The sequence below is a fragment of the Podarcis muralis genome, chromosome 5 (assembly GCF_964188315.1).
Source record: "Podarcis muralis chromosome 5, rPodMur119.hap1.1, whole genome shotgun sequence".
NCBI lineage: Eukaryota > Metazoa > Chordata > Lepidosauria > Squamata > Lacertidae > Podarcis > Podarcis muralis.
The window spans coordinates 1421311-1444737 of NC_135659.1; the positions used below are offsets into that span (position 1 = coordinate 1421311).

Here is a 23427-nt window from a genome sequence, read left to right on the forward strand (position 1 = left end):
TGCACCAACAATGTCTTTATGAAGGAAGGACACACACCTGTAACAGGGAGTTACAACAGTATATCCTATATCATCAGCTATGACCACATTTGGAATTTGAAAACCAGCCCGACCGTGATGAAACCAACCTTCATCTCATACTTGTTTTCTTGATAGGAGCTATATGTGACATTTTGGAACATTACAAATCCATCTTGACTAGGTGCATTCACTACATTGCCATAATTTCGCCATAATACTGGAACCACCAATCTTCCAAGGATTTATGTACTCTTCACGGGACATCCAGCCTTCTGCAGCCTGCTGCCACTTGGCTGCCGAGGGACTCGCTGAACAGAGCCTTCACGGTTGCTGGGATCTAGCAGAGCTTGGTTCCCAGTTGCTGCAGAGCTGGTTCTTGTTCTCCCTACAGGAAAACAAAGGGATGCTAACTGCAGAGCTGTATTGTGACCAACTATCAATTGCTAGCATTGCTCAAATACATAAAATTTGCCTAAAGTTTGTCTATAACACGATATACTCTTAAGTTTGCTCTTTTTTGCTTTTATTATTTAATTTTAAATAGCAAGTCAAACATTAAAAAGCAAGTTAACACATGTAAATAAACACAAGCTGTCAGATCAGTAGTTAACATAGCAGTCCATACATGTCACTCTTACTATTTAACATAATATGAGTAATTGTCTCTTGTCTTTCACTCTGTCTTACTGAGGATCATGAACAAAACTATACTTCACCTAGTAAAGTATGTGGGTAATATTCAATATCAGTCATAGAGTAGACCCAATGAAATCAATGGACTATTCTGAGTATTACCAATGTCGGATATCATCCTACAGGATTATGGCATCAAGAACTTTGTTGTTTGAATAAGAAATTTTAAAAGCCAATTTCTTTATGGACTTGTGATGTCAGCCTTCTCTGACCCATATATTTATTAATTTGGTCCTATATGCCAGATAACATGTTCTTAGTACCTGAGAAGGTGGATCAGTTTCCCCACCCAATTATGGGCAAGTGGTCATACAAACTGTGGTCATTATGAAATTCTCACTGGGTGCTGCTCATTTAAGGTAACCAAATAGTATTACTAAAGGATCTTTTGGTAAATCATGACCAACAATACTGTCAATAGTATTATTTCTGCCATTAGAGTTCCAGTATTTGTGGAAAGGTTGCAGAATGTGAAATATGGTTACTCTAGAGGCTTGAAAATGCTAGCACTGATCTCTCACTTTGTCTTACTAGTGTTAAATACCATCTGAATAGTAGTTGTGAGCTACAGTCTGACCAAATATTTAAGGAAAGCAGCACACTAAGCCAGACTGAAAGAGGAGCTCAGCTCAACATCGGCAAAGGCTTGCTTCATCCATCAACACTTATTCAGAATTCTTATCCTAAACTTTACTTTTACAAACAGTAACTATCCGGGTAGCATAACCAAGTCCACCATCCATTGCCTCTGACCGTCAATACTCCCTGCAACTGGCAAGGGACCTAAAGCCAGCAGAGCTTCTCTCTGTGTATTCCTCCCTCTTTCCTCACCAAACAAAAAAAATATTCTCCCTGCTGACATCATCTTCGATTCTTGGCGTAAGAGAGAACTGCTCTGCATTTAGGAATCCTGGGCCTCCTCCAAAATAGCAGGACTATTGAAAGCAACAACTGCACAACACACATTGAATTTCCGTTAAAAGCAGAAAAGCTTGCACTTCCTCAAACAATTCAGCAACTCGCGTCCCTCCCAAATGACTGGTGGGGCTGAGATTCAAGGACACCTTTTGTCTAGATGTCCCAGCTTCTCCTCACTGGGTCCAATTTTATGACAAGGTATTTTTTCCCCTTACCATTTGCATCAAAGTGAGCAACTATGTGGCATTTCAGGGTGAAAACATAGTTCTTCTAGTACATAATAATTTATCACAATGCTTCAGAAGGGTATATTTCAGATTCCCAAATTAAGATCTAGCAACTATTAAAAGATGGTATTCTATGCTCTTGGCACTATAATACTGAATGAAGACATATTCAGGCCTATCTAAAAAAGTAATACTGTAAGCCTGCAACTTACGCGGGGGTAAGTTGAGGGGATAATGCCAAAATCACATATAGCCAAAGCAGACTAGATGCAATGGCAGGTGGGAGTGCCAAAGACTTTTCTCCCCATATGCCAGCCCCCTTTCTGCCCCCATTTTTTAATTTTAATTTTATTTTTTGCCAAGCACATAAAGCTGAATGTGCACAAGTTAAATCATGCATGTAAGTTGCTGGCTTGCTGTATTTCCAAACAGCATCCACAGAAGTTACTGCTACGCTAATATAATATAATGTAACACTAATATAACAATGCATATAATAGCACATTGTGTCACCATCACCACGAAGTGGAGAGAACAAGGTAAAAGCAAATCCCGAGCCTTAGGATTCCCTGGGACTCTGGTTTCCAGGGCTGGAGGAAAAGGGTGGGGGTAGAAGTTGAGACCTCATGCTTCCTGGTGCACACAGAGCACTGAAGGCCAACAGCAGCCAGTGCCAGCTGCAGATAAAGCTGCTGGGGAGCAAGGAAGGGACAAAGAGGGACAGGGCAGAGGAAGGAGTCTCTCTCCTGTGTATATGCAATGGCATTCTGAAGGGGACACACACACACACACACACACACACACACACACACCACTCAACTTTATATTGCCACACGCATACAAAACTGCTCTTGAAGGATTTGCCCAACGTTTTCAAGAACACTGAATTCAGGTATCAAAAAGAATGGACAGAACATTTTAGCCCAGAAATCTGAATTCTGAAAGCTGAAGATTCCAACGCTGTATCTTAGGATGAACAGGTTATGCAGTATGAACAGAAAAGGAAACTGTACAAGCACTCCAAGCTCAGTCAGAGCATCTCAGAAAAGTAACTCAGCCAGAGCTTTCCAGAGCGCATGGCAGCACATGACAGGCTAATGCATTTGACAAAGGGGCCTCTGCACGCATTGCAATGTTCAGGTGTGTCTGGACCAGGCTATCGTGATCCCAAGTAGCAAAAGGCACATGGGTGGCACAATCCAAAATAGCTAAATCTATGCATGTCATGGGAAGGCCTTCCTCTGTGGACGCAACCCACTCTGCCTTTTTGGTCTTGACATGCAGCCCCCTCAGATATCACCAGAAATGTGAGTCCCCTCTCCTGCCAAGAAGGTGCATTTAGGATACGCCCAAAAGAAAATATACCGTCTTCCACATTCTCTTAATAAAGTGGTAGTAGTATTAAAAGCTTCCTATGTTTCCTCCCCCCAAATGCCATCTCGTTAAAACTGCAATGAACACTACACAGTGTTAATTTTGTATAAGTTAAAGTACTAACCACATTTACTTGGAAACAGGTTCTGCTGAAATCAAGACAGAACCCCACAGGGTTCTGTCTTGGGCCCGGTCTTATTCAACATCTTTATCAACGACTTGGATGATGGACTCAAGGGCATCCTGATCAAATTTGCAGATGACACCAAACTGGGAGGGGTGACTAACACCCCTGAGGACAGGATCACACTTCAAAACGACCTTGACAGATTAGAGAACTGGGCCAAAACAAATAAGATGAATTTTAACAGGGAGAAATGTAAAGTATTGCACTTGGGCAAAAAAAATGAGAGGCACAAATACAAGATGGGGGACACCTGGCTTGAGAGCAGTACATGTGAAAAGGATCTAGGAGTCTTGGTTGACCACAAACTTGACATGAGCCAACAATGTGACGCGGCAGCTAAAAAAGCCAATGCAATTCTGGGCCTCATCAATAGGAGTATAGCATCTAGATCAAGGGAAGTAATAGTGCCACTGTATTCTGCTCTGGTCAGACCTCACCTGGAGTACTGTGTCCAGTTCTGGGCACCACAGTTCAAGAAGGACACTGACAAACTCGAACGTGTCCAGAGGAGGGCAACCAAAATGGTCAAAGGCCTGGAAACGATGCCTTATGAGGAACGGCTAAGGGAGCTGGGCATGTTTAGCCTGGAGAAGAGGAGGTTACGGGGTGATATGATAGCCATGTACAAATATATAAAAGGATGTCACATAGAGGAGGGAGAAAGGCTGTTTTCTGCTGCTCCAGAGAAGCGGACACGGAGCAATGGATCCAAACTACAAGAAAGAAGATTCCACCTAAACATTAGGAAGAACTTCCTGACAGTAAGAGCTGTTCGACAGTGGAATTTGCTGCCAAGGAGTGTGGTGGAGTCTCCTTCTTTGGAGGTCTTTAAGCAGAGGCTTGACAACCATATGTCAGGAGTGCTCTGATGGTGTTTCCTGCTTGGCAGGGGGTTGGACTCGATGGCCCTTGTGGTCTCTTCCAACTCTATGATTCTATGATTCTATGATTCTATGATTCAATAGTACTTACTATCAAGTAAATGTGTTTAGGATCTGGAAACAAGAGAATAACTTTTTGAAGGGGATTCTCTTTTGGTCACAGAAGGCTGAATTAAAACCCAGTAGGTAACGAACACACACAACCTGCAAAAGGAGAGAACAGGCAGCAAGAAAACTGGAAAGAGCCAGGGGGACCTTGAGAGAGAGGCGAGCAAGCTGCAGCAGGACTGTAGACCACAGCCTTAGTAACTCTTATTCTCGGAGGTCGAAGGGCAGAGGAAAGTGAAAGTGGTGCAGGGATTTTACTGGTCTTGGCAGAGACAAATGGGGGCTCTAATTCAAAGAGAGACACAGAAACAAATTAGAAACACCACATGGCGATAGAGACAGAAACAAACTTGCAAATGTTCAAATATCCCAACAAATGTTCAAAGATGTATGACTTGAATGCTTTGTTACAAAGGGTTATGTAATCATGGCTATTTTTACTCCCCCTATACAATTCACAATTAGTGGAATAATTCTGCATAGATACTTGTATTATGATCTTTTAGCCAGGTTGAAGGATTTAGGAGGAAACAGGGGCTATATCACCTCTATTTCAATCTCTTCAGTTGTCTTCTTGCAATTCTAAGCCATTATGTGATGCACCAAAGGATCTCGATTTTGTAAATATGCATATGGATTTCTGTGAAATGTTCCTGATAAGATACTAAATGACAGAAGCATAAGCAATGCATTGGACCATTTTTGCTCCATTCTACTTACAAAGAGGCACATGCACGGAGAGAAGAGAAAACAAGGCTCACAGGGCAAGGCAAGAAGGAACCTGGTTCTGTTGTAGCAACCTTCATTGTGGCCGTGACCCCACTGACCCACTAGTGCACAATGCAGAATGAGGGGCAGGCACAGCTTGGGGGATTCCTTTGTGCAACAGGGTGAGAAGAGATTCCACACAAGAGGCATTCATGTTTCTCCCAGACTTTCCTCAGTCTCAAAATCATTTCCTTGTCTCAACAGTCCTAAATCACCTAAATATGTTCATCCCAACCACGGCACAAGATAACTCACTTACGTGTGGTTAGGATTTTGTGTTTCTGGAGAATGAACTTATACTGCCTTTGTTCTAACTCAATGTAGTGTGGTAAAACTGACACATAAGATCTCTTTAAAGAATTATAATATAATAATCATGATGTCATTATTATTCAACGACTTGCTTCAACTTGTTTTATGCTGCTCGCAAGGAAGCCAATGTGAAACACTCCAGTTGTTCTGGAGTCGCTCCCATCACCCCTGATCATGCTGGCTGGGGCTGATGGGAATTGTAGTCCACATCATCTGGAAGGTGCCCAATTGGCTGTCCTTCCCCTGAGCAAGAGTGGCTGACAGATGTTAACGCCTGATGCTTCACACCAGTTCTACCTCTGTGTAAAACCATTCACCGCCTGAATGGCTCCCTGAATGGCCTTTGGTATCTTTCAGGGCTGTTCAGGAACCTTTTAATATTGCTCAGGCTGTATACCTCCGCTAAGCCAAGGCTAACGATTCATCAACATGTATTGTCACAACGTTACCAGAAAAAAAATACTGAAGGTCTTTTATGATCACATAAAATAGCAGGTCATATATTCCTATCCAACATTGCTGAAGAAGTGTGGAACAACATGGGACCAGATACCATAAACATAGGAACTAAAATCTGAAACTAGTGATTTCATGTCAAAAATACCCAATGTGAAAAAGAGGCCTTGCTCCCAAAGGATTGGGAAGTGAGCAATAAAACATCTGGGAGATGGAGGCAGCAAATTATGAGCTATTTCATCTAATGCTTGATCCACCTATATTTGTGGAGACATTACTAAAGAAAGAAGCACAAGCTTTGTTCAAGAAGAGTTAGCATGACTTTTGCAAAGGCAAGTACTGCATCAGCAATCCTCTGAGTGTTAACAAGCATGTTAATAGAGGAAGATATTATATACTGTATTTTTCGCCCTATAGGCCGCACCGTCCCATAAGGCGCACTTAGTTTTTTGGGGGGGGAAATAAAGGGGAAAAAAATATTTTCCCCCCAGGCGCGGGGCTGGGGCGGGGGAAGCCCGAGCTTCCCCCGCCCCCAGAGCAGGCAACTCTCCGCAAGCTGTGGGAGCCCAGCGCTGGGTTCCCACGCCTTGCGGAGAGCTGCGCAAAGCCTGGAAAGCGAGAGGGGTCGGTGCGCACAGACCCCTCTCGCTCTCCAGGCTTCAGCGAAAGCCTGCATTCGCCCCATAGGACACACACACATTTCCCCTTCATTTTTGGAGGGGGAAAAGTGCGTCCTATAGGGCGAAAAATACGGTACTTTGAACTCACAAATATCCCCTACCATAGTGGCAAAAGTTCTCCTCATATGAATCAGTAACTGGTCAAAGAACAGGAAAGAGGATAGATGCAGGATATAAGCTGCAGAGTCCGCAAGGATCTGGAGTGACTGGTAGCATATAATACAGTCATAATACAATCATATAGATAATTTACGATAGTATTTAATGATGCCAAGCAAATAACCCAATGAAGCAGAAAGCTAATCTGTGAGCAAGCAGGTAAGGGGAGGTAATAATGAAAAGGCTCCTTAGAAAGAAATTTCCTCCAGACCAGGGGACGGTAAGAAGATAAAATAAACAGTTCAAACAATTAAAACAGGGTCCCGAAACCCAGAAAGGCATCCAAATTGCAAGTTGAGAAGCTTAAAAAGTTAGAGTGTTTTTAAAAAACTTTTAAAAATAGCAGATAAAACCTTTTTGCAGGAGCAACGCTGAGCCTCTTTATATAGATCCCCGCTGTGCCACCATCTTCCCAGCTAATCTGTATTTGATTTATTGTAAATTATTGCTTATTTCTGGAGCTTTTTAATAGGTTTTATTGGATTTGCTGGTTTTGTAACTGGATTTGTAATGGCTTTTAGCCAAATACAGTAAATGATTGATTGAAAGTATTTAAGTAATTTGAGTCAGGCGTACAGCAGTTCAATAGGAGTAAGTGGGGGAAAATAATTTCAACTTCTGTACACTGATGAGGCCTGAACTGGTAGTGATTAACCAGGAAATAAATTGGGAGGCCATGCTGCACCTCTCAAAGAAGATGTTGATGCAACTGCTGTGAAAAAGACAAATTCCAGGCTTGGGGTTGGTTGGTTATTTATTTATTTATTTAGTCCACCGCCCTTCCTTGAAAGCAGCCCAAAATGCTTGTCTGGTGCCCGTAACGTATATGGTGAAAACATGGGTGCCAATTTGGGCCTCTGCCTTCCTACCCCATACATGTAATATGAAGCCTTCAGCTTGCTAGACTGTTTCATCAGGGTACCAGTTTGAGCCTGTAATGCCTTCCATAATCAATTGTGTGGTCGTAGCTGAGAATACATTCCTGGTTGAGCCATCTCAAAAGGATACCGTGAAGCTGGGAAAGATGCAGAAGAGGACCACCACCATGGCCAAGTGAGTCGGAACATGATTCCCACTGGGAAAACTAATGTACTTGGAACTTTTTGGTTTAGAAAAGAAAGGAAATTATTGGGGTGGGAAAGCATGATAAAAGTTTATAAAAATTATGCATGTTGTGGAGAAAATGGATAGAAAGAATTTTCTTTTAATATTAGAACCAGAGCCATACAATGAAACTGTGTGGAAGTTAATTAAAAATGAAACGTAGGAGCGGTTCCTAAAAAGCGTTCAAGTAGTCGTTAGCTGGAAGCACAAAGCCAAATGATCATCTGAAGCCAAATGGATGAGACCTGTTCTCCGGATATTATCCAGGTTTTGCAGCAAGCTTCATCAGTCCATAATGCTAAGTAATATAGAATACAGAATGGCATTCCAGTTACAATAAATGAATGCCCACAAAATACATGCAATACAGTGGTACCCCGGGTTACGCATGCTTCAGGTTACATACACTTCAGGTTACAGACTCCGCTAACCCAGAAATATTATCTCGGGTTCAGGTTGCTTCAGGTTGAGAACAGAAATTGTGCTCCGATGGTGCGGCAGCATCGGGAGGCCCCATTAGCTAAAGTGGTGCTTCAGGTTAAGAACAGTTTCAGGTTAAGAATGAACCTCCAGAACAAATTAAGTACATAACCCGAGGTACCACTGTACCCATCTCATGTTGTATTTTAATCACTCAACACGGTTCATTCAAGACAAAAGGTACTCACAGGCACAGCAAATGTAGAAACTATAGAATGTAGAAACTGGTGATACCAAACATTTAAATACATTACAGGAGCTTGGAATCCTGTTAAAATATAGAGTTTGGGATATACTCGCCGTATAAGACTACCCCCGCCTGCAGCAAACTAGAGGCAGCCCCCCCAAACCTAAAGCCCGCCAAGCGCCGCCGGGGCAGAGCGTGCACCCCTCCGCTGCCTCTGCCGTCGCAGCAGCTGGAGCAGCCCGAGGTGAAGCGAGTGAGCCCCGATCGGCCGTCCAGCAAAGCGATGGGCTGCGCTCACCGGCTGGTAGTTCTGGCAGTTGTGGGGATGCCCAGCTCCTTGGAGCCCCGGCTGAAGCCGCGCACCACCTTGCCGTGGGAAGGGGAGGCTGCTGGGGTTGCTGCTGCTTCGGGAGGCGGCCAGGGATGGAGGTGGGGGCAGCTCTTACCATCCTTCTGCCCATCGCCGTTCCAAGCTAGCTGCCGCTGCCACCACCTGTCACCACCATATCCGGCGTATAAGACGACCCCCGACTTTGGAGAAGATTTTCCGGAGTTCAAAAGTTGTCTTATACACCAGAACATACGGTACTCACAGGCACAGCAAATGTAGAAACTGGTGATACCAAACATTTAAATACATTACAGGTGCTTGGAACAATGTACACATGATAGAGATTGTTGATAAGGAAATTTGTATGGTATTAGCAAATTTAAAAACTCAATTAAAATCACAGAAAATGGACAAGTTGGTGCAGATCACAAAGAAGGAGTTAAACACTTACACTGAGGAGATTAAGAAATTGAAAATGCTGAAATTTAATAGGGATAAAAATGATTATGCCCATAACAACATATACTGGTGGATTAACGACGATAAAAAGGGTAAAATCCAACCCAGAAGACACGACAGCACTAGACCACGTGATTTCCCTAGTGATTATGATTCTATCGGTGCTTCCAGCCACAGTGACAGCAAGACGGAGAGAGATAGGGAATTGCAGCTTAGGTCCAGCAGGCGTTATCCGGGTTTTCGCAGGAGCCGGGGAAACGCCCGTCCAGGAGGAAAGGATTCCAACAGAATCATTAGTTGTTAATTTGTCTTCTGACGAGTAAATTAGAGTGGAAATATACTTGAGAAAAGATTGGGTTTTGTGCCCACACCTGGCTATTCCGCCTTTCAAACTCGCGTAGAAGTTCATAAAAGCTTAGATACTTTTTTGCAGGCGAGATATACCAGCCTACTCCATTGAGAATTAAGTCCCGGTTCAATCCTGTAACACACAATCATTATATCCAAACATATCAGTCCTTAGTGTTAAGAGATATAGAGAAAATCGAGTGGAAGAAACAGTATAAATCCTTCAATTTGTCTAGGGAAGAAAACAATATTCTTAAAGAGATTTCTGAGAAAAAACATCTCGTTATTAAACAAGCTGATAAGGGAGGGGCCGTTGTAGTTTTAGATAAACAAGTGTATGAATAGGAGACCTTTCAACAGTTGAGTAATCACAATTATTATCAACCCGTGAATTATGATCCAACTAATGAGGTCAGACGTAAGCTTTTATTGGTAGTCCAAGAGGCGTCTGCCCTTGGTTTAATATCTGACCAGTTACCTGAATTCTTAGTACCAGAACATAGTCGTGTTCCAATTTTTAATACCCTCCCCAAAATTCATAAAGGGATTTCCACCCCCCTCCCGGCCACCCCATTATCTCTGGGTCTGGGTCGCTCCTTGAGCCTGCAGGACAATTTGTGGATTCAATCCTTAATCCTTTGGCAATAAGAACCCCATCCTACATTAAGGATACTCAACATTTTATTTCTGTCATAGAAAGTCTCGCTGTTCCCCAGGGTGCTATATTAGCTACTTGGGATGTTGAAGCTTTGTATACTAATGTTTCATTGGATAGGTTACGTTCCCTGGTTGAACAAATACTGCATGACAATAAAACAATAATCAAAATGATCCGCTGGTACATGTGTTGGACCTTATTCTTGAAAATAATTTCTTCCGCTTTAAAGAAGAGTTTTATTTTCAATGCAGGGGCGTGGCGATGGGCGCCCATTGTGCACCATCCCTCGCCTGTGTCTATATGCGTTATTTTGATTTAGAATATATTTTGAGTGATTCGAATCCATTTAGGAAGCATTTATTGGCTTATTATCGTTACATTGATGATTTTATTTTTGTTTTGGACCAGGATATATTCTTGGAATTTGACATTTGGTTAAATCAATGTGATACCGCTTTAAGATTTACTGGTAAAAAGAGCGAGGTTAGCATTTCCTTTCTAGAAGTTGAATTATTTTTTGTTACTGAACGTAATGAACATGTCATTAATTTACACCCGTTTTGCAAACCTACTGATAGGAATTATTTACTTCATTATCATTCTAACCATCCAGTCCAATTAAAAAATAGTCTCCCGTTCAGCCAATTTATTAGACTTAAAAGAAGTTCTTCCCTTGATACTGATTTTAAAAAAAATGCTGCATCCCTTTCCTCTTCATTAAGAGATAGAGGCTATCTGGAGGAAATAACTCAAACGGCCTTTGAAAGGGCTAAAAGAACTTCTAGGCAGGAATTGTTGGTACCGAAACCCAAAAACAATCAGGACAGGATATTTTGTTCTATAGAGTACAACTATTTATCTTCTTCTATTGAAAGAGTGATTACTAGCTGTTCCACCAGGCCTTTGGTCAGGGCGCAGCCTGACCCCCTCCTTTGGCAATCGGCATTCTGCACAGAATTTTGCTTGATGGTTGCCATTAATTTGATTTTAATTTGATTTAATTAATTTTATAATGAATGTTTTTAGAATGTCGGACTATTTTGATTGTTGTTAGCCGCCCTGAGCCCAGCTTCGGCTGGGGAGGGCGGGATATAAATAAAAATTTATTATTATTATTATTATTATTATTATTATTATTATTATTAGACATTGGCACATCATTTCCCATATTCCAGGCTGTGAAAATGTGCCCATTTTAGGCAAAAGGTGTACTAGATGGCTTAGGGACATTCTTTCCCACACTGATCTACTTGAATACCATAATGACGACCCACACACTACGCTGAAAGGGCATTATAGATGCAGTCATTACACATGTTGCAGATTTGCTTTGCCCGTGAAATCATTTACCAACACAATAAATGGGCGAAAGATTGTCTTGCAACAGTTTACAAATTGTTCTACAAAAAATTGTGTGTACTGTATCTGTTGTGCTTGCGGGCTTTTATATGCAGGTCCTGTGCAATCAGGACTGGAATTTATGAGCAAAGGTCCAAACTATGCAATGCTTGCCCACATGCCCCGTTAGTCCAGCCTTTCCAGCAAGAGGCCCAGACTGAAAATGACCTGAGTTTTTTCATCCTGTGGACTTTTAGATCTGTTGATGTATGAAGAGCCTTGATACAAAAAGAGTACAAATTAATATTTCAACTAGGAACCTTGTTTCCAAAAGTTTGAATACTGAATTTAACCCTGGTTGTTATATATAAATCTATTTTTGTGTCTTTGTTTGTTTAGCAATAACAGGGAAGTGTTACTGTACCTTTAACCATGTATGAATGTGATTATTGATTCCAAGCACCTGTAATGTATTTAAATGTTTGGTATCACCAGTTTCTACATTTGCTGTGCCTGTGAGTACCTTTTTTCTTGAGTGAAACGTGTTGAGCGATTAAGTAAGATACAACATGAGATGGGTATTGCGTGTATTTTGTGGTCGTTCATTTACTGTAACTGGAATGCCATTCTGTATTATTCCATATTATTTAGCATTATGGACTGATGAAGTTTGCTGCAAAACCTGGATAATATCCGGAGAACAGGTCTCATCCATTTGGCTTCAATTGATCATTTGACTTTGTGCTTCCAGCTAACGACTACTTGAAGAATGCTTTTTAGCAACCGCTCCTACGTTTATGGCTTTGTGCTTCCAACGACTATTTGTTCCAGCTATGTTGACATACTTATTGCATAAATAACCAGTACAGCAATGAGAGAGACACTGGTACATTCTATGTTTATGAGTAGCTCCAGGCTTGGTTATGCACACTGCACTTTAGTTTGCTCATTGTCTAGTTGGTTTATGAGGTTATATACTTATTCTAGTAAAACTGTTGTTTATATTCATAAGCCAGTTCTGGTGTTGTTGGAAAGAAAGTGAAGTCAGCAGCCACTTCTCTGTTCCAAGCTTTGCCTTCCAAAAGCTGCTTTTCCAATAACAAAACAAAAAAAGAGGACTATTTTGTGTGCACTATGTAATTTGATGCTTAATTAAGAGGAGCCACAAATGTCAGGCTGTAGCAGTTGCTCCTCTCCACACAGCAGCACTCTTCTCCTCAATCAGAAAGATGGGGGGGGGGGAGAATGAGGGCTCTTTGCTTATTTCAATGCCCCCTCTCAGCCTTAAAAAGCAAGATCTATAGTCCTGACGTGACAAGAGTGCTACAATGAAAGTGGGGAGTAGGTGAACAGGAAGGCAAGATCTGGGCAACTTTTAGCACAGCTCAGGGTGGTAGATACAATATCAGAGATGGGAGAAATTAACAAGCAAGCCCAAACACAGAATAAATCCAGGGGGTTGTATGTGGGACCTCGGCCTTTGATCAGTAGGAAGCCATACAGTTAAGTGGTCTATCGCTGTAGACTCCAGTACGGACCAGAAGAATTAACAGATCATTAGGTATGTGAATGCATGAATGAATGCTCACCAACATGCAACCGAGAAGGGCCCTGAAAGAAACCAGAGGGCGGCCTGTTGTGCTCAGCTCCCCACCTCCTGCAAGCTTGTCTCCTGTTGACCCACTTTCTTTCCTTCTCACATGTGTGCCTTCATCTCAACTGCCATGTCTTCCTAGTGGCTGAACAGCTTCCCCATAGTCTTCACAGTTTCTACCGCAAACTCACCTTTTCTGTGCTGCCTTCTAGTACTTAAGCCTCATCTCCCTGGTCCTCTGCCTCCCGCTTTATAAAGCCTTGTTTTTGCCCTTCTCTTGAATGAGACTGTAACCCAGAAACCAGATTATATCCAGTGCTAAGCACAAACATGGTCAGAATTGCTGTGAAAGGGCCTTGGCTAAGAACAGACGGTGCTATGACATAAAATAAGGCCACCAAAGAACTACTGCTTCTGGTCAACATAGATATGCTAATTAGAAGCAATAATTCTGAACTATGACAGGCAAAATGTTCATTCCTGAACTGTAGAAGAACAGTAAACAAGGTGAACAAAATTGTATCTGCTCTAATAATGTTAATATTTACTGATCTTTCAAATGCTGCCTGAGAAACAGACATAAAGGGTGATCTGGCATGTATATCATATTGGGACTGCAAAGCTCAATGCACTTTGACAAGCCTAATTGAAAATCAAAAGAATTTACTTCCCAAGAAGCCTAGTTAGGATTAGACTGAACGCAACACAAGAATGTACAGTTGCATTTTATTGAAAACTTGCTGACTCAGCAATAGCTCAGCAGCGGAGCTTTCCCTGACATCTCCAGGGGAAAAGACACACATGAAACCCAGGAGAACAGCTGCCGGTCAGTGTTGACAACACTAAGCTAAACAAATGGCTGACTCATAACAAGAGGGTTTCCTATAGTCCCAGGAACACAATACCTATTACACAGGATGTTATCTACAGCTTAGAAAGTGGAGGTAAAATAAATTCATGCGGAGAGTGGCACTTATTTTTTAAAATCTTTGGTTTTAATGGATTGTGTGCAAAAGAGGATCAGGCTTGAGTGATATAGAAAATATCAGAGGTCAGAAAATGGACATTTCACAAATTCTAATTTCAACTGCATAGCAAAGAGAGTAGTTTTTAAAATGGCTTTATACTTTCAAAGATGCATAACTTCAGTCAGATTTGCATGATTTATACAATTCTCAGTTTGCAACTTGAAAGCTATTAACATATGGAAAGAAAATGATACTGTAGGCCCATCCTAGCAGCTTAACATCTTCTTCAAATTGAGAACTGACTGTGGAAAATAATCAAAATGTAGGAGAGGTACTCAGATGCTTAAAGATACTCTTATCGTTGCTACTAGTTTCCCTGGCACAAATTAAGCCCTGATGAGCAGCAGCCTTTAACAAGCACCTCTTTCCTTAAGGGATGGGGCACCACTAACCTCGCGCTGGCTCAGGAGCAGCCTCAGCACTGACAAGCCTCTGCCCAGCACACATGGAGCGCAGCATCTGGAAAACAGCCAAAGGTGCCACATTCATGCGCAAAAGGTCCAGCAGAATCCTAGAAGGGAACATAGGTAGACATTAAAAGTATTATACTAACAATTCATTGTCTGGAAATTAGATTTCCTGATTTGTTTCTTGTTGCTGGGTTGTTGTTTTTTGTTTTTCCGCCCAAAAACGCAGACTGCAGTTCACATTCTCTTTAACTTAGGCCCTGTTTTATGTGAAAGTGTCATAGAATCATAGAATTGTGGAGTTGGAAAGGATCACGAGGGTCATCTAGTACAACCCCCCCCCCCGCAATGCAGGAGTATTTTGTCGTCCAACGTGCAGCTCCAACCCACAACCTTAAGATTAAGAGTCACATGCTCTACCGACTGAGCTACCCTACAGTCAATTAGTCTTGAAACAGTTACAAAAAAATGTCCTGCAAATTCAAATTCAGTGCATAGGTATTATCCCCATATTGTGGACTGGACTGGAGACAATGTGGCTTACAACATACCAATTATCCCCACAATGTGCGTGAGCTTTCTGGTCTGTGGGCCTAAGATGACCTGTTAAGCCATGTCCACCCGCCCTACACCAGATGTCATATATGATGCCAGGTGTGAGGCAGGTAATGCTGCAGCTTTGAAACCCCACACAATCAGCTGATTGTTGGGTCTTGGAAAGTACTGAGCACTAAGCTTGACAATCAGCTGGTTGTCTGCATTTTGTTGGCTATGCCTTTGCATGCATGGGCAAAAACGCATCACCCGACTCCATTATGTCCATTGGCTGTCAGGTGGGCAGCCCTACCCATTTTTATTTATATTGTTGTTGTTATATGCTGCCCATCTGGGTTGGCCCAGCCACTCTGGGTGGCTTCCAGCAAAATATTAAAACACAAAAAAACTCAAACATTCAAAACTTCCCTGTACAGGGCTGCCTTCAAATGCCTTCTAAAAGCCAGAGAGATGTTTGCATGGGGCAGGGGGTTAGAGCTCAGTTGGTTAGAGCATGGTGCCGATAACACCAATGTTTGATCCCCATACGGGACAAATGCGTATTCCTGCTTTGCAGGGGGTTGGACTAGATGATCCTGAGTGTCCCTTCCAACTCTACAATTCTATGATCCTATGGCTGCCTGAATCCAGTTCCACAGCCCTGCCGGGAACTATCATTCATACTGCAACTGAGACTGACAGAGGGAGTGGCTTACAGAAAAACGTTGAGCGTAAGAGGCAAAAAACGAAGGTCCTGGGAGCTCTGAGTAACACAGGCAGGAGTGCCTCTCTGCTGCCAGCTAATGCTGATTCCTCTAAGACTGGTAGCTTAGAGCAGATGCCACTTACAGACTACTCTGGGCTCCCTGGCCCCATAAGACACTCTTTCCTGCTACATAATATAGTTGGGGGGCGGGTGGAATTCAAACATGTCACATGTAGTGCCTCTGACCCCTGTGGTTGTGGGAGCACTTAAGAGGAGTGCCAAGTGGCACTATTTCACTTCCTCTGCAATGTTATGTAGTGGCATTGGAGGGAGTCACCATCAAGGGACAGGGGCCTCTGAACAGCTGGCAGGCGAAGGCTTCCTTGCTCCCACAGGGAACTGGTGGCTTTTAGTGAAGCTGGTGCTGTTCTGTCCTTGCTATGACTGTCTGTGCGGTTTCAAGAGATCTTCTGTGGGTGGTGTTAGAATTCCTGCTCCATGATTGCTGTCATGGGATTGTTGTCCTTCACATGACGGTATATGTTTTGACTCCACAGAGTGGGAAGTGACGGAGACAGGATGTTTGAGTTACTGTGTTCCGTGAAGTGGGACTAGTAACCTTTGTTCTTTTTCTTTGCTGTCTAATGCTAGAGAGAGAGGGAGCCATGCTGCAGTACTCTGTGTGTGTTTATATGTAAATAAAGTAGATTAGCCAAAATGCTGTGTTGCTGAGGTCTGTTATGCAAACTGCAAACACTCTGTGGATCCCTAAGTGTGCCTGTGTCTGTTGGCATCGGCTGCTGTGATGTTTGGGCAGAAGAAAGCTTTTGAAGCTCCTGAACAAAAGACCAGGAGGGAGAGAACATGCCAGTCGGGCATGTGCCTCTGCCAGGGTCCTACTCAAGTGTAGGACGAGCTCCTGACATGTGGGTGGGTGTTATTCTATGAATGCTTGTTTTATTTAATAATGGGTTTACACACACCCCTCCAGCTTTTCACCTGTCCTTATTTATCTGCAATCTGCCTGGAGTCCCATCAGGGCAAAAGGCAGGGAGTAAAGAACAAGTGGCAATTACAGTCACCATAGTCTGGCTTAGCAATGCGGAGCCTTTGATCCCCCTCCGGCTTTTGTGTGCCGCCTTTCGCGCGAGGGTCGCGGGGCGGATTACAAAGGCGCCTCACGTTACGCCGCCCCCCCCCCGCTCACTTGAACACTTCCGGGTCGAGGCCGCTCCCCGCCGCCTGCGCCAGCTCGAACAGTTCTGCCTCTTCCGCCGTGAGGAGCTTCCTCCGGGGGCGAGGCGCTCCGGCCCCCGCCTTCGCCAGCCCCGCCGCCGCCGCCGCCGCCTCCCCGCCCGGCCCAGACATCGCCCCGCCAGCCGGCGCGAAAGGCATGCTGGGAGCGTCGCCGCGCCCCGGCCGCGAAGAACTCTGGGAAGCGAAGTTGGTCGGAGGCGGGGAGGCGAGTCGCGCACGCGCGGCCCCAGCGCAAAAGCCCCGCGGCGGGGAAGCCGGGGGGGGGGGGAGCAGCCCCGCGCGCGCGCGCTCAAGGGGCCGGAGGCCGCCCGACGAGCCAGGGAAGCAGCGCCCCCCGGGCTGCCCTCGCCTGAGCCCTCGCTGCTGCTGCTGCTGCTGCTCAGCTCCCGCTCAGTCTCAGAGGCGGGGGGTGGGGGGGGGGCGCCCCTCGGCCAGGACCCGCTCGCCGGTCTGGACGAGGCAGACATGGCAGAAGTCAAGGGGGGGGGGGCTTCTCCCTCCCTCCCCCCGCCAGGAGCGAGGGGCGGCCCTGTGGTGCAGGATCCGTTTCACTGATTGCAGCCTCGGGCTGTGGACAAGGCGCTTGAAAGAGGACAGCCAACTCGCCCTGCCGTTATCTCCTAGACCCTCGGCCTCCTGGCTTAGGCCTGGACAGAGGCCCTCCCTGGAGCCGAGGCTTGAAGAACTGCTGCCCAGTTGTTACTCCCTCCCTGGTCAGGTGTCCAAGGGGGCTGTGGCTGTACAAATACTGTGGCCCCACTCTTTCTAGCTTGTGCTAGGTCCTGTGTGGTCGTACTATGAGGTCCTGCAAGACTGTGCTCTACAGTGGTACCTCAGGTTACATATGCTTCAGGTTACAGACGCTTCAGGTTACAGACTCCGCTAACCCAGAAATAGTGCTTCAGGTTAAGAACTTTGCTTCAGGCTGAGAAAAGAAATTGGGCTTTGGCGGCGTGGCAGCAGCAGGAGGCCCCATTAGCTAAAGTGGTGCTTCAGGTTAAGAACAGTTTCAGGTTAAGTACGGACCTCCAGCAAATCAAGTTCTTAACCTAAGGTACCACTGTACTTAAATTGCTGGGAGCCTAGTTATTTCTAAAGGGCCTGTCCAAAATGCCTTCTGGGGGAAAGGAAATTTCCATGCAGATACTTTCCAAATTGCAATCCTATGTCAGAAATGAGCACCTCTCAGCTTAGGGCTCCTTCAAATGATCCATTTAATGAGCTTTCTTTAAAAAAAAAAAAAATTATTATCAATTTCAACATAACCAATTATCAAACCATATAATCACATACATTATTCCCCCCTTTCCCCCTCCCCCCTCCCTTCCATCCCTCCCTCCCCTCCCCCACCAAAGACTTCCCTCAGCTCCTCTCTCTGATTTCTCAGCTCATATTATTCTCTGCGTGTTTAAAATTTTACATATCCTTACATTATCTATCTAACATGTTATCAACTAATACATTTGTGTATGTTTATTCAAAACTTGCCAAGGAGTCCAGTTCATTTTGTTGTCTTTTTAGATAGTCATACCTCGGGTTGAAGTAGCTTCAGGTTAAGTATTTTCGGGTTGCGCTCCGCAGCGACCCGGAAGTAATGGAGCGCATTACTCCCAGGTTTCACTGCTCGCACATGCGCAGACGCTCAAAATGACGTCATGCGCGGAAGCGGCAAATCAAAATGCGCAGACGTGGGTTGCGTTCGCTTCAGCATGTGAATGAGGCTCCAGAACGGATCCCGTTCGCATCCAGAGGTACCACTGTAATTTGTAAAAAGTTCCCATTCTTCCTTAAAGCCACAGTTGTCCTTGTCCCAGTTCCGCATAGTTTATCAGTTTTTTTGCCACTGTTCTTTCATTGGGATTTCCTTGTTCTTCCATCTTTGTGCTAACAAGACTCTTGCTGCTGTTGTAGCATACATAAATAAGTTTAAAAAATTTTTTTCTTGGCAGGTCTTGTCCTACAATCCCTAACAAAAATGCTTCTGGTTTTTTTTACAAATGTCATTTTAAACATTTTTTTTCAATACATTGTATATCATTTCCCAAAATTTTTAAATTTCTCTACATTCCCACCACATATGATAAAAAGTCCCTTCTTTTTCTTTACATTTCCAACATATATTTGACCTGGTTTTATACATTTTTGCGATCTGTACTGGTGTAATATACTATCTATATATCATTTTCATATAATTTTCTTTCAAGAGAGAACAATCTAAATTTCAACTTTACTTTCCACAGTTTTTCCCAGTCCTCAAATTGTATATTATGTCCTATATGCTTTGCCCATTGAACATAACCGGTTTGACCTCATCTTTTGTTTCCCATTCTAGCAAAATACTATATGCTTTCTTCAGCAGCTTCCCTTCTTCTTTTGAAATCTAGAAGTTGTATAACTAAACCCTTACTTATTATCTTCCTTGTACATCTCATGTAGTTGTCTGTAGTGTAACCAACTCTGAAAATGGTCTTTAATTTCCTCTTACAGATAGGTAGCCGTGTTGGTCTGCCATAGTCAAAACAAAAAAAATTCCTTCCAGTAGCACCTTAAAGACCAACTAAGTTAGTTCTTGGTATGACCGGGTCTCTCCATGGTTTTAAGTTTGGTAATGAGTTGCAATTCTGTTTTACTACAAAGGAATTTCAGAAATAGACTGGAAAGAGAAGCTGCTGAATGAGTTGCAACTCATTACCAAACTTAAAACCATGGAGAGACCCGGTCTGAACAAAGACATTGGATTCTTATCTCATTATACATGACAAAGCCATTTTTCACCTTCTCACCCATTGCTTTTTCCTGTATGACCTATTGCAGTCGTTAAGAGTCGTCAACAGGCTCATCACAGCTATCTGCCAATCACCCATTCCCACCACCCTTCTGAGTAATACCCCTCCCCACCTTCGCACTATATAGAAGGATCCGGCAACTTCTGTTTCAGTGTATCTGAAGAAGTGTGCATGCACACGAAAGCTCATACCAAGAACTAACTTAGTTGGTCTTTAAGGTGCTACTGGAAGGAATTTTTTTTGTTTTAATTTCCTCGCAATCTTTCAGCTTCCGTTGCCCTTCTTGATCCTTCAGCAATTCTCTATATGTAGGCCAATTCCCTTTTTTGCCAAGCGGTTTGAGTAACAAAGCTTCAATTGGCGATAACCACCAGGGTGTTTTTTGTTCTACTAAGTCTTTATATCTCTCCCACACCCTCATTAGTGATCTACTAATTATATGATTGTAGAATCCTTTGTGGATTTTCCCTTTCCCTTTCCCATACCATAAGTATGCATGCCATCCAAATCTGTTATCATGACCTTCCAAATCTAATGCTTCTTCCTTTTCCAGTTTTATCCAGTCCCTAATCCATACCAAACATGCAGCCTCGTAATACAATTTGAGGTCTGGGAGGGCAAACCCACCTCTTTTATATCTGTATCTTATGTTTAATCCTTGGCCTTTTGCCTCCCCCCCCCCCCCGACAAACTTTGAAATATCCTTCTGCCATTTTTTGAGGCAATCATCTTTCACCATTACTGGGACTGTCTGGAACAGAAAGAACATTTTTGGGAATACATTCATTTTTATCGCTGTTATTTTTCCTAGTAGGGAAAGGTTCATTCTGCTCCATATTTCTAAATTCCTTTTTATCTCAGACCACACTTTTTCATAATTGTCTTTGTAGATATTTATATTTTTTGCTGTTAACCATATCCCTAAGTATTTTACTTTTTTATGAACTTCCATCTCAATACTTTGTATCAACTCTTTTTTCTTTTCTTCAATTTTTTTTACTAATAGCTTAGTTTTATTTCTGTTTAATTTAAATCCTGCCACTTCCTCAAATTCTTGAATCTTTTGTATCACTCTAGGATTAGATTTTTTTGGATCCTCCACCGTAATTACTAAATCATCAGCATATGCTTTCAATTTAAATTCACTTTTTCCAGTTTTTACCCTGTGATCTCCTTATCTGCTCTTATATTTTTTGCAAGTACTTCCAGGACCAGAATAAACAACAGCGGTGATAGCGGGCATCCTTGTTTGGTTCCTTTTTGTATCTTACATTCATCCATTATCACCTGATTTACAATTAACTTGGCATTTTGTTATGAATATATTGCTTGTATTCCTTTTAAAAATTTTGTTGTTGTTTAGTCGTTTAGTCATGTCCGCCTCTTGGTGACCCCATGGACCAGAGCACACCAGGCACTCCTGTCTTCCACTGCCTCCCGCAGTTTGGTCAGACTCATGTTTGTAGCTTCGATTTAAAAATTTAGGTCCAAAATTAATTTCTTCAAGCAATTTTTTCCATGAACTCCCAAGACACATTGTCAAAGGCTTTTTCAGCATCTATTTTACAGATTTTTTCCTTTCCTTATACAGTTCTGAGAAATATTTTACAAATGCGGCTCTTATTTCCTTCATCTTGTCTGTAGTCTTTCCATTTATATTAATTTTATTTATGGAGTTTCTCTGTTCAATTGCCACGCTAGCAGTTTTCCTGATTTATTGGCATGTTCAAAGTACTTCTGTTTCATTCTTTTTATCTTTCAGCTAATTTTTTCATTAACTATCATTAACTATCATTGGGTTTGTAATATTCTAGTTGCCTGCTTAGCTGACTCTTTATTTGCTTTTTTTGACAATTGTTTCTCCTTTTCCATAATTTCATCTAAAATCTTTTTTCTTTTTTTCTTTCAATTTCCTTTAAAATGAACTCTGTTGTATAAACAGTCCCCTCATTACCCCTCATTTAATGAGCTTTCATCCTGATTTGCTTGCATAAAACTTATACAGAAGTTAGACCGTGTCTAGTTTTTATTGAGTGTTTCAGGGGTTTTTTGTAGGGATGATATACAAAAATGCGCATTCATCCTGATTTGCTTGCCCAGTGTTTATATATCTTCTTGTTAATCATTTGTTTGCCCTACACTTTTCAGTGCATTTTCCTGCCCTTTCCCAACCACAAAAGGGCCATTAAAAAGGATTTGATGTGTCATGATGGCCAAGTACTTTCACCCGCTTTAATTGCACAGTCCTTCTGCAAAAGGCAGGCTTGAAGCTGTACCCGTCAATAAATAGATCTGAGCCACAAGGGGGCATCTTGGGAACTCTCCTAGAAATAAGAACTTTTCATTTGACTTCAGAAGTGAGCAAAATGCTTCCTTGCTTATTAGATTATATCAAAGGTAATGTTATGTTTTATATGCCTGTTGTTTTTGCCATGGAGTTTTTTTGGCAGGGATACTGGAGTGGCTTGCTGGACCATAAAGAAGGCTGATTGCCGAAGAATTGATGCTTTTGAATTATGGGGCTGGAGGGGACTCTTGAGAGTCCCATGGACTGCAAGAAGATCAAACCTCTCCATTCTGAAGGAAATCAGCCCTGAGTGCTCACTGGAAGGACAGATCCTGAAGCTGAGGCTCCAAGACTTTGGCCACCTCCTGAGAAGAGAAGACCTCCTGGAAAAGACCCTGATGCTGGGAAATATTGAGGGCACAAGGAGAAGGGGACAACAGAGGACGAGATGGTGGGACAGTGTTCTCGAAGCTACCAACATGAGTTTGACCAAACTGTGGGAGGCAGTAGAAGACAGGAGTGCCCGGCGTGCTCTGGTCCATGGGGTCACGAAGAGTCGGACACGACTAAACAACAACAATGTTATGTTATTTGCCCTGTGTTCATGCGACTAGGACAGATTACTTTTTAAAATAAAACAACCAAATGAAAATGGTACCTTGTTCTGATTGAGAAAAAATTCAAACTGTTGAAGGCATTTAAAAATGAAAAATAACCTCCTCTACTTGAAGAATTTGGCCTTGCTGGAGGTTTATCCTCTCATGAGAATATGGGAATTGTAGTTTATACCCCACAGAGCTACAGTTCCCAGCACAGTTAGCAAACTACAATTCCCATTCTTTTGGGGGGTATACACTATAAGTGTATGGTGTGTACACAGCTATAGAACTTGTTTGAATTTAAGGGGTAAAGGTTAGAGGGAGCATGCATGATTAGAGGAGGAAAGGGAGAAGCCAAAGATCAAGGGTATGGTTTCAGGAGTAAGAGGCAGTACTAAAGAGACCCGGTTAATACCAGGGGCTGGCCTAGTATCTTTTATTTAGAACCATAGAATAGTAGAGTTGGAAAGGACCATGAGGGTCATCTAGTCCAACCCCCTGCCTAATGGGCTCAAATCCACAACCCTGAGATTAAGACCA

At 42.9% G+C, this 23427-nt stretch overlaps 3 protein-coding genes across 4 annotated transcripts in view; 2 read left to right on the forward strand and 1 right to left on the reverse strand.

Annotated features, from left to right (window-relative positions):
- Positions 1-17396, reverse strand: LOC114598484 (mitotic-spindle organizing protein 2A). Of its 2 annotated transcripts, XM_077928152.1 has the most exons (4): positions 17166-17396; positions 14704-14822; positions 4557-4694; positions 1-406 (listed from the first exon to the last, which is right to left on the reverse strand). In XM_077928152.1, the coding sequence occupies exons 1-4, from the start codon at positions 17351-17353 to the stop codon at positions 264-266; spliced, it is 588 nt and encodes a 195-aa protein (XP_077784278.1). In that variant the 5' UTR covers positions 17354-17396; the 3' UTR covers positions 1-263. The 2 variants fall into 2 exon arrangements, with proteins under 2 accessions (XP_077784278.1, XP_077784279.1); XM_077928153.1 differs by lacking the exon at positions 4557-4694 and having other exon boundaries at positions 17166-17367.
- LOC144327702 (uncharacterized) lies at positions 10525-12280 on the forward strand. The gene is made up of 2 exons (XM_077928094.1): positions 10525-11341; positions 11466-12280. Exons 1-2 carry the CDS (start codon positions 10613-10615, stop codon positions 11877-11879), a joined length of 1143 nt encoding a protein of 380 aa, XP_077784220.1. The 5' UTR covers positions 10525-10612; the 3' UTR covers positions 11880-12280.
- TNFSF4 (TNF superfamily member 4) overlaps positions 17159-23427 on the forward strand; it is a 17994-nt gene continuing 11725 nt past the window's right edge. Inside the window, exon 1 of the mRNA XM_028732183.2 lies at positions 17159-17401. The gene's annotated coding sequence lies outside the window, so the exon portion shown is untranslated. The remainder of the gene's footprint in view (positions 17402-23427) is intronic.

What these genes read in the sequence shown, in the direction of transcription:
- LOC144327702 (XM_077928094.1), top strand. Translation starts at nt 10,613, where the DNA reads ATGGGCGCCCATTGTGCACCATCCCTCGCCTGTGTCTATATGCGTTAT. An exon ending in TTGCCATTAATTTGATTTTA is followed by an intron (nt 11,342 to 11,465) that starts ATTTGATTTAAT and finishes TTTATTATTATT; the next exon opens with ATTATTATTATTATTATTAT.
- LOC114598484 (XM_077928152.1), bottom strand. Translation starts at nt 17,353, where the DNA reads ATGCCTTTCGCGCCGGCTGGCGGGGCGATGTCTGGGCCGGGCGGGGAG. An exon ending in TGCTCCTGAGCCAGCGCGAG is followed by an intron (nt 4,695 to 14,703) that starts GTTAGTGGTGCC and finishes TCTTTGAATTAG; the next exon opens with AGCCCCCATTTGTCTCTGCC. An exon ending in TTGCTCGCCTCTCTCTCAAG is followed by an intron (nt 407 to 4,556) that starts GTCCCCCTGGCT and finishes GTTTTCCTGTAG; the next exon opens with GGAGAACAAGAACCAGCTCT.